General features: G+C 40.0%; 1 protein-coding gene across 3 annotated transcripts in view; it reads right to left on the bottom strand.

The window, feature by feature from the left end:
* ana (anachronism) overlaps positions 1-13147 on the bottom strand; it is a 216915-nt gene extending 203768 nt beyond the window's left edge. For 2 of the 3 annotated variants that reach the window (XM_067773304.1, XM_067773303.1), the window contains exon 1: positions 12448-13146. In XM_067773304.1, coding sequence (XP_067629405.1) covers positions 12448-12758 — 311 coding nt within the window. In that variant the 5' untranslated portion in view covers positions 12759-13146. Of the gene's footprint in view, positions 1-12447 lie in introns of all 3 variants that reach the window. The other variant, XM_067773302.1, reaches the window with a different exon arrangement.
* Positions 13148-13747: the final 600 nt, after the last annotated feature.

The following is a 13747-nucleotide window of genomic DNA, read 5'->3' as shown; positions in this document are numbered from 1 at the left end:
AAATCGGTTGATGCCACGCCCAGTTTTTATACACAGTCGTCCGTCTGTCCATCCGTATGGCCTTTAACACGATAACTTGAGCAAAAATCGACATATCTTTAATGAACTTAGTACACGTGCTTACTTGAACTCACTTTATCTTGGTATGAAAAATGAACGAAATCCGACTATGACCACGCCCACTTTTTCGATATCGAAAATTACGAAAAATGAAAAAATGCCATAATTCTATACAAAATATGAAAAAAGGGATGAAACATGGTAAGGTAATTGGATTGTTTTATTGACGCGAAATATAACTTTAGAAAAAACTTTATAAAATGGTTGTGACACCTACCATATTAAGTAGAAGAAAATGAAAAAGTTCTGCAGGGCGAAATAAAAAACCCTTAAAATCTTGGCAGGTATTACATATATAAATAAATTAGCGGTATCCAACAGATGATGTTCTGGGTCACCCTGGTCCACATTTTGGTCGATATCTGGAAAACGCCTTCACACCACTCCCTTTTAAAACTCTCATTAATACCTTTGATTTGATACCCATATCGTACAAAGATATTCTAAAGTCACCCCTGGTCCACCTTTATGGCGATATCTCGAAAAGGCGAACACCTATAGAACGAAGGCCCACTCCCTTTTAAAAATACGCATTAACACCTTTCATTTGATACCCATATCGCACAAACGAATTCTAGAGTCACCCCTGGCCCACCTTTTTGGCGATATCTCGAAACCGCGTCCACCTATGGAACTAAGGATTACTCCCTTTTAAAATACTCATTACCACCTTTCTTTTGATACCCATATTTTACAAACAAATTCTAGGGTCACCTCTACTCCACCTTTATGGCGATATCTCGAAACGGCGTCCACCTATGGAACTAAGGATTACTCCCTTTTAAATACTCATTAACACCTTTCATTTGATACCCATATCTTACAAACGCATTCTAGAGTCACCCCTGGTCCACCTTTATGGCGATATCTCGAAAAGGCGACCACCTATACAAAAACCACCACTCCCTTTTAAAACCCTCATTAATACCTTTAATTTGATACCCATATCGTACAAACACATTCTAGAGTCACCCCTGGTCCACCTTTATGGCGATATTTCGAAACGGCATCCACCTATAGAACTAAGGCCCACTCCCTTTTAAAATACTCATTAACACCATTCGTTTGATGCCCATATTGTACAAACAAATTCTAGGGTCACCCCTGGTCCACCTTTGTGGCGATATCTCGAAACGGCGTCCGCCTATGGAACTAAGGATTACTCCCTTTTAAAATACTCATTAACACCTTTCATTTGATACCCATATCGTACAAACGCAGTCTAGAGTCAACCCTGATCCACCTTTATGGCTATATCCCTAAATGGCGTCCACCTATAGAACTATGGCTCACTCCCTCATAAAATACTCTTTAATGCCTTTCATTTGATACACATTCCAGGGGTTCTCTCGGTTTATTTTCCTACATGTTTATTTTCCCTTATGTTGTCACCATAGCTCTCAACTGAGTATGTAATGTTCGGTTACACCCGAACTTAACATTCCTTACTTGTTTTTTTGTTTTAAGAAGAATAGCATTCATTATTTTGAGGAAAAAATCCTATGACGAAAAATCATTACCATTTTGAGAAAAAAAATTTTATGGGGAATTAATATCTGTGTCACAGCTTTTCATCTTTTTCATGGCTTTGTAATGTCTTAAGAAGTCTTGTACTTTACCAGGACTAGAATACTTTGTATCTGGTTTCCTAAACAATAATTGTCGGCGCAGTGAGGGGGGGGGCAAGGGGGCATCTTGTCCCGGACGCTACTCACAGGGCGGCGCCAAATGGTCCGCAAAGCAGAACTTCCTGGATAATTTGTATTTTTATTATTACTGATTTCTGGAAAAAATTGTCTATACTAAAAACTTCATGCCTATATCCAGAACACTTGCGACAGGTTGTGGAATAATTGAAAACATATATCTTTTTTCTCACGTTCAACGTTACGATGGGAATTATTAAAAAATGCTTTAACAAAAACTGTCAAACGTGAATCCGAAATTCGAGACACTCTCTGTCATATGTAATACTCCTATATGCTCTCTGTGAAGAAGCAATAGAAAAAGCGAAGACTCTTTGTGAAAAATGGGATATTGATATAAAATATAAAACGCGAAAGGAGGCGCCGCAAAATCGGCAGAGATATTAGTCTTTCCGCAGAATGTGAAATTTCTCGCGCCATGAAAAGTGCTCTCGATCGTCTCCAACAAAAAATACTTACAATATTTACACGACTAAATTACCTTAATTTTATATTTGGATTTTTCTTAGAAGTTGGAAATTTGTTAAACAGGGATAATAACGACGAAATTGTAAGACTTGGGTGAATTTTATAGTACAGATTTCGATGGAACGGAACTTTTTATTGACATATGTGTCTGCTAAATATTACTTCCCAAAAAGAAATTGAACCTAAAACTCGGTTAGAATTACTTCCTTTTATAATCTTGTATGGAGAAGATGTGTTTCCAAACTTGACTATCTCACTATTACTAATGTATATTATTATTAATGTATTATAATCATATTATTATTAAATATTTATTTGAGTCTACATATAGATGATATCTTCAGCCCATTATAAAAATATAGGAAGGTAAAAACATTCTCTGTTGTTGTTGTTGTTACAGCAGTACTTCGCCCCGTCCAATAGGTGCGACCGATCACAAATTGTCATCAATATCCTCTAACGGGAGTCCAAGGACACTTGCAGTTTCAACAGGGGTGAACCATAATTAGAGGGGTGTTAGAGGCGTTGGTTCCACATTACAATTAAAGAGATGGTTGGTGTCATGTGGGGACACATCGCAAGCAGGGCATACATTTTGTATGTCGGGGTTGATTCTGGATAGGTAAGAGTCTAACCTGTTACAGTATCCAGATTGAAGTTGAGCTAGAGTGACTCGCGTTTCCCTGGGGAGTGTGCGTTCCTCTTCCGCAAGTTTTGGGTATTGTTCTTTGAGGACTGGATTCACCGGGCAATTCCTGGATTAAAGGTCCGACGCCTGTTTGTGGAGTTCACTGAGGACCTGCTTCTATTTTTTGGCTTCATACGGCTGAGTTCTCAGGTGCCGTATTTCCTCATAATGCTTACGGAGATGACTCCTTAAGCCCCTGGTCGGTGTTGGCTCATCAATCAAATGTCTGTTGGGATCCCCAGGTTTTTGGGTATTCAACAGGAACTGTTTGGTTAGCATCTCATTTCTCTCCCTGATGGGGAGTATTCTCGCTCCATTATGTAGATGGTGTTATGGGGACATATGAAGACATCCCGTGGTGGCTCTGAGAGCAGCATTTTGCCAGGCCTGTAGCTTCCTCCAGTGAGTAGTTTTTAGGCTTGGCGACTATATAGGGGACGCGTGGCATGCAATCGGCTGGCCAATTGCTTTGTAAGTGGTAACGAGTGCAGCTTTGTCTTTTCCCCAAGTACTGCCAGCAAGAGATTTAAGGATTTTATTACGGCTCTGGATTTTCGGTACAATTGCGGCTGCATGCTCACCAAAATATAGATCCTGATCAAACGTCACACGCAAGATTTTGGGGTGGAGGACAGTCGGTAGCGTAGTGCCATCGACGTGGATATTCAAAATGGTCGACCATGTTCCAGGACGTCCATGTTGTAAATAAGGTCGCGGAGGATTTAGTCGGTGATAATGCAGAGTTTCGCGAGGCGAAAAAACCGGAGAGCTCAGGGAAGTAGCCGTTTATTCTGTTGCAAAGCTTATCAATCTGTGGGGCTGGACCAATTGTGCAGTAATCGGCGTAGGAAACGATAGTAACTCCTTCTGGTGGCGAAGGTAGCTTTGATATGTAGAAATTAAACAAAAGTGGGGATAGGGCACCACCCTTTGGCACCCCTGGTTTAATTCTTCTTGGTTTTGATGTTTCGTTTCTAAACTACACCGATGCCTGCCGACCACCCAGATAATTTGCGGTCCACCTTTTAAGACATGGGGGAAGGGTAGACCTTTCCAGGTCTTGCATTAAGGTGCCAAAAGCTTTTGATAGATTTAGCGCAACGACTACTGTTCTATGGTGGGGGGTTTGATTTAAACCGTAATTTATCTGGGTGCTAATGGCATTTAGCGCGGTGGTAGTGCTATGTAGTTTTCTAAAGCCATGCTGATGACAGGCTAGCTGCAAATTTGCTTTGAAGTAGGCGAGCAAAATGGCTTCAAGCGTCTTGGTTACTGGCGATAGTAGAGATATCGGGCGATATGACTCTTCTATGTTAGCTGGTTTGCAAGGCTTTAATAGCGGGACCATGTTGGCCATTTTCCATTTTTTGGGAATGACAAAGGTGGAAAGAGACAGGTTGAAGATATGTGCTAAATATTTGAACCCTTCTTTTCCTAGACTTTAAAGCATCGGCATGGCTATGCCGTCTGGACCTATTGATTTATATGGTTTAGAATGACCGATGACATCCTCAACCTTTTTGGCGGTGATGGTAATTGGAGACGCGCTGAATTTATGTTTATGTGCGTATCTGTTCACCCTCCGTCTAACATTGTCGATCGTAGAATGAATTATATATTGTCGGCAAAAAGCGCTCGCGCATTTTATCGCATCCGACAGCACTTTATCGCTAAACGTGATGGAAATTTTGTCATTGTGCTTAGACAGATTCGGTAGGGACTTTACGGTGCACCAAAGCTTACCTACACCCGCAGAGAGGTTACAACCGCTTAGGTGCTCCTCTCATTTCGCCCGCTTGTGTTCATCCACAAGCAATCTGATACGTTGGTTTATATACCTTAATTGGGGGTCGCCGGGATCGAGCTGTCTTATGAGGTCACGTTCTCTCGATAAATTTGCGACCTCCGTCGGAAAGTGTGGCCGAATTTCGGCAATTCTACCGGCGGGAATAAAGCGAGCCGAGGCGGGTTCAATAACCTTGCGGAAAGCACGCTCCCCTTGGCGAGCATCAGTCTGTATAGGGAGGGCAGCAAAGCGGTTGTCTGTCAAGGATTTGTATTCATCCCACTTTCCTTTTTTAATTTTATGAAAGTCCGGTTTTCTGTGACAATGAAATCGGCGGTACGCTCGAGCGAAATAAGTATAGGTTTACGGTTCCTGCGCTCCCGATTGATATATCTGGCGAACTATGATAGCTTCCTACCATAAGTGTGGGGGCGTCTCTGTTTATTGTGCAGAACGTCGTTTCTTCTATTTGATCCGACAACATCTCGCCCCTACTGTCTGCCTGCAAGTTTGAATGCCATAGATCGTGATGTGCATTGAAATCGCCTAAGATAATGCCATTATTTTCAGTGAGTAAGGCGCTGATATTAGCGCGGTATCCACTGGGGCAACGGGTTGCAGGACGGATGTAGATGTTGATGATTTCTAGGTTCACATCGCCTGACCGGACAGATAAGTCTTGACGTTCTAAGACGCTGTCCCTGCGGCCGGTGTCGGGATCAAATATATGATATTGCACTGAATAAATAAAATAAATGTAAGGCGCGATAACCTCCGAAGAGATCTAAGGCCGAGCTTCTCTTCCAATTTGCGTCGTGCTCCTCTTGATGTTCCCTACAAATTGGCCGGACGGGACCTACATGTTTTATGCCGACTCCGAACGTCATCTGCAACGCAGATGAGTTTTCACTGAGAGCTTTTCATGGCAGAAATACACCCGGAGCGCTTGCCAGAAAAATTTTCTTCTATTTGAAAAACCTTATTTCTAAAATTTTTGATGTTGCTTTGCCCGGGGTTTGAACCCAGGGCATCCGGTGTGGTAGGCGGAGCACTCTACCATCGCACCACGGTGGCCGCCAATATTGCACTAAGTGGTGTATGATAAACGCGAGCCCGCCTCCATTTCCGCTCTCGCAATCATTTCTGTGGACATTATACCCAGAACAGGTCTGCAGAGTAGATCTTGCTGTGAGTTAAGTCTTTTGTATCGCAGAAATGCGGATGTTGTTCCGCGCTTCGTGTAATCGACTATCTCCGTGATCTTCCCAGTGAATCCATTACAGTTTAACTGCAAAATTCTGAAGTGCAACGGGGGAGACGTCATCACTCTGGGAGTAACTGACGGGTGACTATGCCTGGGTTGTGAAAGACTAGAATGCAACTGTTGTTGTGGCCCTGGGACTGGACGTCCTTGGGTAAGCATTGGGGTACCCGGTGTAGTTGGGTTTGCGGCCTGGCAACATGGCGTAATGAAACAAGACGGGGCTTGCCGTCGCGGAGACCAGAACATCTAGGAAAATGGCACCGTCCAAGGCAGGAGCCGCATTGGGCGGATGTCGCAAACATATATTTTCTGTGCTGGCAAAGGGTGCAAATGTGGTAGGGACAAATAGGGGCTGATGTTCGGCATTGCTGCCGACCCTACTACGATTGTAGTTATGAGTTGGTGGCGCCGTGGGGCGCGAGTAGCAGCGGGTAATTGTTGTGGCTTGCTGAGCAGTGGGGCTGCTGGAAGGTAGTGGGGGGGGGGGGGGGGGGGGGGGGGGGGGGAGGCGCTAAGGCGTAGACTACAGGACGCCTTTGGGCGTGAACAGCAAGGAGCCACAAAAGATTTATAAAATTTATGAAACCGTCGGGTTTTGGGATCCAGCCCAGAAAAACCTGTCCGATGCAACCATCCCTTGCACGAGACACACTGACAAGAGTATGAACGTGCTAAAAGATTCTTTTCCGGCAGACGCAGCAAAACCATTTCTCAGGACCGGGGTCAGGAGACGGAACCGGATTGGGTTGGATACCTTCCCGGAGCAAGATAGTATGGAGCAGTCCCGCTACAAGGAGCTGCTGGGAGGATGACAATTTGAGGGAGGGATGCAACAAATTAAATGGGGTTACACTGAAATGGCAGTCCTTGTTCGGGAAAAATCCCGAGTCGCTACATAGAACCGACTGCCTTGGGAAGCGGAAAAAAACCATTATCTCTTCTCGGCGGCCGTAATGATTTTTTTGATTTTTAAAAAAATTTTAAAATCTCTCTCAAACCAAAGGATACAAACAAAACTTTGACTTTTACAAATGTCCGATAAAAAAATAAAAATAAAATAGATCGAAAATTGGGTATGAATTTTTTAGTTCGGTTTTATAGTTTTTTTTTTTTTTTATTTGTACGATTTAACCATGCATGGTCATAATTTGCTCATACCAGCTTACTTCCATCATTACAGATGTTGCAGGTCTTCGAAACTGGACGATTCACCTAGTCCAACTGAACTGGGGAATATTAATTTGTGGAAGTTGAATTTTTTTTCCCTCCATTTTGGCGTTAAGTGGGACATCCCGATTTTGTTTTGATAATATGCAGAGCACATATACATTTTCCTGTTTATCATCGACAGAACTAGGCGGCGTAGTCTTTTTCCCGTCTGTCCATGTATGGTTCTTATTTTTGTTGTACAAATCCCTCGCCTGGGTTAATAGGCTAGAAAACTCAAGAAACTTTAAATAAAATCCTCTAACGGGGGTCCGAGGAGGAATCGAGCAGTTTCAATATGTTTTTAGCAAAAAAAAGTTTCTATTACAGATTTTTGTTCCACATTACAGACGAATACATGATTTTTGCTATACACCAGGCTGGGGCCATACATAGAGATCGAATTTGGGGCAGAGTAACGCGCATATCCTTCGGAAGTGTGCATTCTTCTTCGGCGATGTCTGCAAAGGCAGGAGCTTGAGTTTGAAGGAAATCACAGACTCTGCGTTCGTGTTGCTCGGAATCATACTACACCAGATCTCGTCATAGAACTTATGCAGATGCCTTGGAGGCGCAACTACATAAATCAATTGTCTTTTGGGATGACTCGGTGCTCAGACGTCTTAAGAAGATATGCCGTGACAGTTCTAAGTGGGAAATTTGGCAGCCCTGCAACTTTCTCCGTTGCAGATTTTGATGCATCTTCGTGCATTGTAAGCAATTTCGGATGCATTTGTATTGAAGCAGATACTGTGTTCGAACGTCACAACCCAAAATTGTTGGGGTCCCACAGTAGTAAGGTTATGCCATCGAAGCGGCGGCTGTCCAGTTGTTGTGTTATGTTCAAAGTCCACGTTGTGAACAACATGGCCGTATGTACATTAAATCGGAGCCAAGTCCTGTGATGTGAAAAATTTGAAGAGACAAGGGATATAAATTTTTATTTTGCAGTATAGATTTCTTTTGTTGATTCCAATCTGCATTCACAGAGCCATGAAGCTGCCGGACAAAACTAAGCTCCTCCTCTATGCCTTTCAACCCGCCGGGGAACGAAGCTCCTCTGTTGTCCTTCAGCAACGAGGGCAATGTTTCCTAAATTCTAGGACGAGGGTGGCAGAGGTATGATGACTTTCCCATCGTTATGATGGCTTTCACACCAAAGTGATTACACTCCAACGATTAAGAATTCTGGGGTTCTCATAAAAAAGTTTGAGCGTAACGTAAAAATATTTAAAAAATATTTTGCGACCAAAAAATATTTTGATCCGGGCGCAAGAAAACCTCACTACGCCACTGTGTCGGCGTCAGCTAAATGTGGATGTTCTGTAATTTGGAATTGTAACTTGCAAAATTTAAAAACAATGGCACCATTATTTTTCAGCATAAGTCTATATAGTCGCGACAATCACCACTTGAAGAGAAGAGAAATGCAAAAATTTCAGTATTTTTGAGATTTGTAACACCAAATGAATCATATCAAAATTTAACACTTAAATCACCCTTTATGTCAATATTGATTAAAAATTAATAACGTAAACATATGAGCCGGGTTTTTGAAAGTGCCATACGTTCATTTAAAAAAATGTTTTTGGTATTTGCAGGACATAGGTATAAGTCAATTGTTTGTTAGCGGTTGTACGCATAAATTGCCTAGGTTACCAAAATTACTGCTAACAAACAATTGACTTATGCCCAAAACAAGCATGTGATTAATTCTAAGCTTTAAATTTTCTGGGTTTCATTTACTTGAAAAGTTGATTTAACAGCGCGTAAGCAAATTATACGACGTATTTATAAAAAGGAATAATAACAATAGGCTCATTCTGAGGTTACGAACGGGACATTTCAACTTAAGTAGGTATATTACAAGGCTTAATACTTACAGTAATAGTAAGCATAATCTAATTTGAAGAAAAAATACTATACGCAGCGTAATAGAGCCCGGTATTTCGGACATGTTGTTTAAGCACTATATTCAGATATTTTTGTAATAGATCATTGATAGATTAAGATTGGAACTCGAGGCGTTTTGAATAAGACAAATTTAAACAACCAATTCATGCCGAATGTTATCTCAAGGAAGCTTTGGTAAGTTTTGGTTAGCTGCATCCTATATATTTATGCGGGGTAGTCACTTTGCGTAATTGCGATTTTTGGAAAGAGAGAATGTATGCGTCACAAAAAAAAAAAAAAAACAGCGACTACCTAGAAAATAGTGGTTTACGCCGATCACTTTATTGGCGGAAATACACGTTTTGGCCATTTTGGAAATATCCGGAGTTTTTACCTCAAAGTCTCGCAGATCATTCAAAAAACACCAGGATTAGTTCCTTGCGGCGGGACTGTCCTCCGTTCACTTACACCAGGGAGTATTCGAACCTAAACCCGGTCTAAGGGCCTGGTACTGCTGCGTCTGCCGAAAAAAATTTAAATACTTAAAATGGTCACACTGTTGTCTGCATGTCTCGTGCGAAGCACAAACGTTGGCCAATTGTTGAACAGTACCAATCCTGAGCACCAGTCGTTACCACGCCTCCTGGCCCTCACACCACATGCCAGCACAGAAGCTGTAGGACTGCGTCTTCGAACTCATACCTTCGTCGATGTCACTTTCCTATAAGCTCTAGGTGTAGCTCCGAATAGTATATAAGGGATTTTTTTATTGTCGCGTTATGCTGCCGAGCACTACCAGAGAAACACACTGAAACATTAGGGAGCAACTATTCGGTCAAGGATGCCTCCCTCAGTATCATAAGCAGTCCAAGTGAATATCATTGCGTAGAAAAAAAATAGTATAATCCTCGGCGCATCTACATAATTTCAATTACACTAGGACTCTGGATAAAATTTTTAAAATGTAAACCAAAATTTGCAGACGTTTGTGTTCGAAACATTGATTTCAATAGTCTTCGCCACCAAAGCGATATTTTAAAATGAAAGTCAACTGATTTTAAGTTGGAAGATGTTAAGGTTATATGCTCAGTCCAAACTATTCTTTTCCGACCTTTTGACATAAGAGTTCATTATGAATAACAGCGTAGCTTCAGTTTTCAGACTAGTTCGACTGTCCACTACGTTAGGGTAGTAGCACACACGGTCATTTCTTCGACTGTCTTGGGAAAGCTTTTCCTTCACCACTTTGAGTGTTCTTGCAAAGGACAAAGCCTCGCCCGGTAAATATATGTGCCTACGTATTCACATATGTAACAGGAGCCGTAACGTGTAGGTGATATTTAAACTTGGTTGATAGGCTATAGCCAATGTGAATCACTCCAAGGGACTAGTTGGGATGAGGCCGAGAACTTTAGGAAATGTCAAACCGGGAGGCTTGGGTGTTGAATGATGAAGTGTAAAAACCAAAACTAACATTTCAGACGATATTTTAAAGTTGTGCATTTAAACAACAGGTATTTGAATATATGGCCAAGTGATTTTTAAACCCTTCTCATACGTGGAGAAGATATATGCCACTGAAGTATGAGAATAATTTCAAAGGAGGGTTTAAACGCCTGGAAACTACTAAAGGATTCTGCATCACAGATTTCGCTTATTCTTTTAGCCACTCGGGATATAAAATTTTTGAAAAAGTCGGCACTTTTTTCGTGTAACTTGCTTTTTTTTACCAACTTGAGGCCAATTTGAAAACATGTTCGACTTGGGTCATTTTATTTGAATTCATTGTTTCTTATTAATTTCTTTAAAAAATTATGCAAAGTGAGCATTTATATTTTTTATATAACTTTTCTTTTAGTGTTTTGTTTTAATAAATCGATGAATTGGGTGATGAAAAATTCGTGTTAAGCGCCTGTTATTTTAAGTAACTTTTGAACGGTTAGAAAGAGTTAAATTTAGCAATAAGATTCTTTTAACTGGCAGTGATACCCCTTTCGACGATATCGGACCAATTTTTGACATAAAAATAATTGGCATAGACAGTCTTAAATGAGTACAAAATATAGTAACGCGCTGCAGCCGCCGCGCCGATATTTTTGATATTCGGCGGCGGCGTATATCCCCACTAGAAAATTTGCCAAAGTATCGAGTGACGGCTCTTATGAATAAAACTCTTTTAGATGTACAAAGAAGAATTTAAATATCGCAACAACATATGTATATATCTATTTCCTCTATAACGAGAAATGTTTCTGGTAAAAATGGGCTAAACCGATTCAAAACCACGCACAGTTTTTGTGTTGTAGTTCCTTTGGTAAGTTCCAAATTTTTTCATAAAAAATGACCGCCATTCTTTGAGCTCACAATTAATATATTTTACACTTTTTCTCGAAAGCGATTATGCTCTAAGTTCTAAGGCACTTTGAGGAACGTTGGTATATTTGACATTTTTAATAACTTAAGCCATCCATATAAGGGGTTGGCTTTCCATTATAGAACCATTTTATTTTGCATTGAATAATACTTTGGATAGTGGAAAGTAGGCTTAACATTAACTGTGGATTACGGTATTGGATCAGCTCAGGGGTATGTTTACGAAAAGCGGTCGAAGGCCGCCTACGCAGCGTGTTTTACGCAGAAATATCGTGTTTATTATTTGTACAATTACTATAAGGCGTAAAAAACTACATACATATATAACTCCGATAGGTGTGGATATTATATTTGGAATCTGTTTGCCAAATTTACAAATTTTCAAAGTCCTGGTTCCTTAAAGGAAAATCTGCCTTATACAATTTCTAGAAATGGAATTTATCGATTAATAGCCACGCCCACACTACATATAATATAAGAACCTCTCTCCGAAGACATTCAATTTGTATTCAATACATTTAATATTCGAGAGTTGTTGTTTTAAACTACGTTAATATAAAAGCAATTTTAATGATATTTTACTCCTTGCTACTTTGAAGTAATTTGCGCAAGTTTTAAAAACACAATTTCTGGAGAATCCAGCCATTGTACAGTGCCAGTCCTGAAAAAAAATTGGCGAGCACTGTAATATGTACATATGTATATCAGTATGTGGAACTACATATATTAAAATCCGAATTTGTTTATTTTTCACTTTTTAGAACATCAATTTCTAAGGCCATTCGGTGAAGAATTTGGCATAAATTTCCAATAAACAAACACCTGCTTCGATCTCTACCTACGCGTACATATGTAAGTATGATGTACATGTATCTGCATATGTATATACATATCATCATTTTTACTTATTTAAAAAAAAATCTTAATAATTATAATCACTCACCGGTACTCTTTGATTACATGAAAACGCTGTGTGTCGCCTTGATTGGCGCTATCTTCATTATTCGGATTTTTGCTTTGCATAATGTTATTCATTTGCTCTACGGTTAAATTGAATCTAGCTAAAATTGTGCTGTTATACCGGTCGACAATTTCGGTACGTATTGTAGTATCGTCGTCCTTAGATGCGGCACCACGCTTAAACATATAACCGTTAACCTTTCCAATAGTCAAAATTAAAGTAATGAGGGCAAGAAAGTTGTAAACTGCTAATTTTCCAAGTCTTTTGTTTTGAGGCACACAATTCGACGACATTGTTTTTCTTTGTCCGTTATTTCTTGAACACTTTATTCTTTATGAAACAATTAAAAATCTTGCACTTGAATGCTTAATCACTTTTTTATCCGAATAAAAACTTTGTAAAAATATTAGGATTCACAGTTCCAATCTATCGCTCTTTTTGATAAATCTTACATACATTGATAGATATGTGCTTTAACTAAATTTTTATGTTTATCAGAGCTTTTTTATTTATTCAATTAAAAGTACAACCACTGCTTACGTATAGGAATTCAAAACGATATTTTTTAATTTCAAAATGATTTATTTATTTATTTTTTTCCGAATTCGGATGTCTTCGCTCTAGGAACACCAAGTATGAAGTGATTTTCGCGAGACGCTTCTGGTCTTAAATAACATTTCCACATACCTATACATATAAGATACAATAATTGGTATACTTCGCATACGAAACGCTGTTATCGTTTCGTAAATGCTTACTTGCTCCTCATTTCTACGCCACACGATGTTAAGGCATTGGATAAATACTTGCACTGTTTGTACGCTTTGTATGTTAATACATATTTATATATGTATGCATGGATGTATGCCTCCACCCAATAAGCGCGAGAAAAAATATTCTTCTAGATTTGATGTGTCCAAATGTTACAGCCATTACTTTTGACGCTATCGTGTCCAAAAGGATGGTAGTTCGTCTGTTTGTTGCACGATTAGCAATACGACAGGCAAAACAATAACAGTCGATTATTACGTTATCTCGGCATTCTCTATCACGAACAGCTACTGTGAAATCGAAAATAAAGTATCAGAAACAAAGGACAACAATAAATTTGACAATTGCTTTCGTGCAGTTGAGGAATAATGTAAAGCTAGATGATACACGAAAACTTAAGCTTCAGAGTACCATTAGCAGACGATATCGCCAACGCAGATATCGTTCGCCAAACAGAATAAGGCTGTTAATGTGAACTTTAGTACTACTCGGAAACTCGATCTTAACAACA

Source organism: Eurosta solidaginis, chromosome 3 (genome assembly GCF_040869045.1).
Source record: "Eurosta solidaginis isolate ZX-2024a chromosome 3, ASM4086904v1, whole genome shotgun sequence".
Lineage (NCBI taxonomy): Eukaryota > Metazoa > Arthropoda > Insecta > Diptera > Tephritidae > Eurosta > Eurosta solidaginis.
Note: the sequence above shows the minus strand (reverse complement) of the source record. Positions and strands in the feature narration are given on the sequence as shown.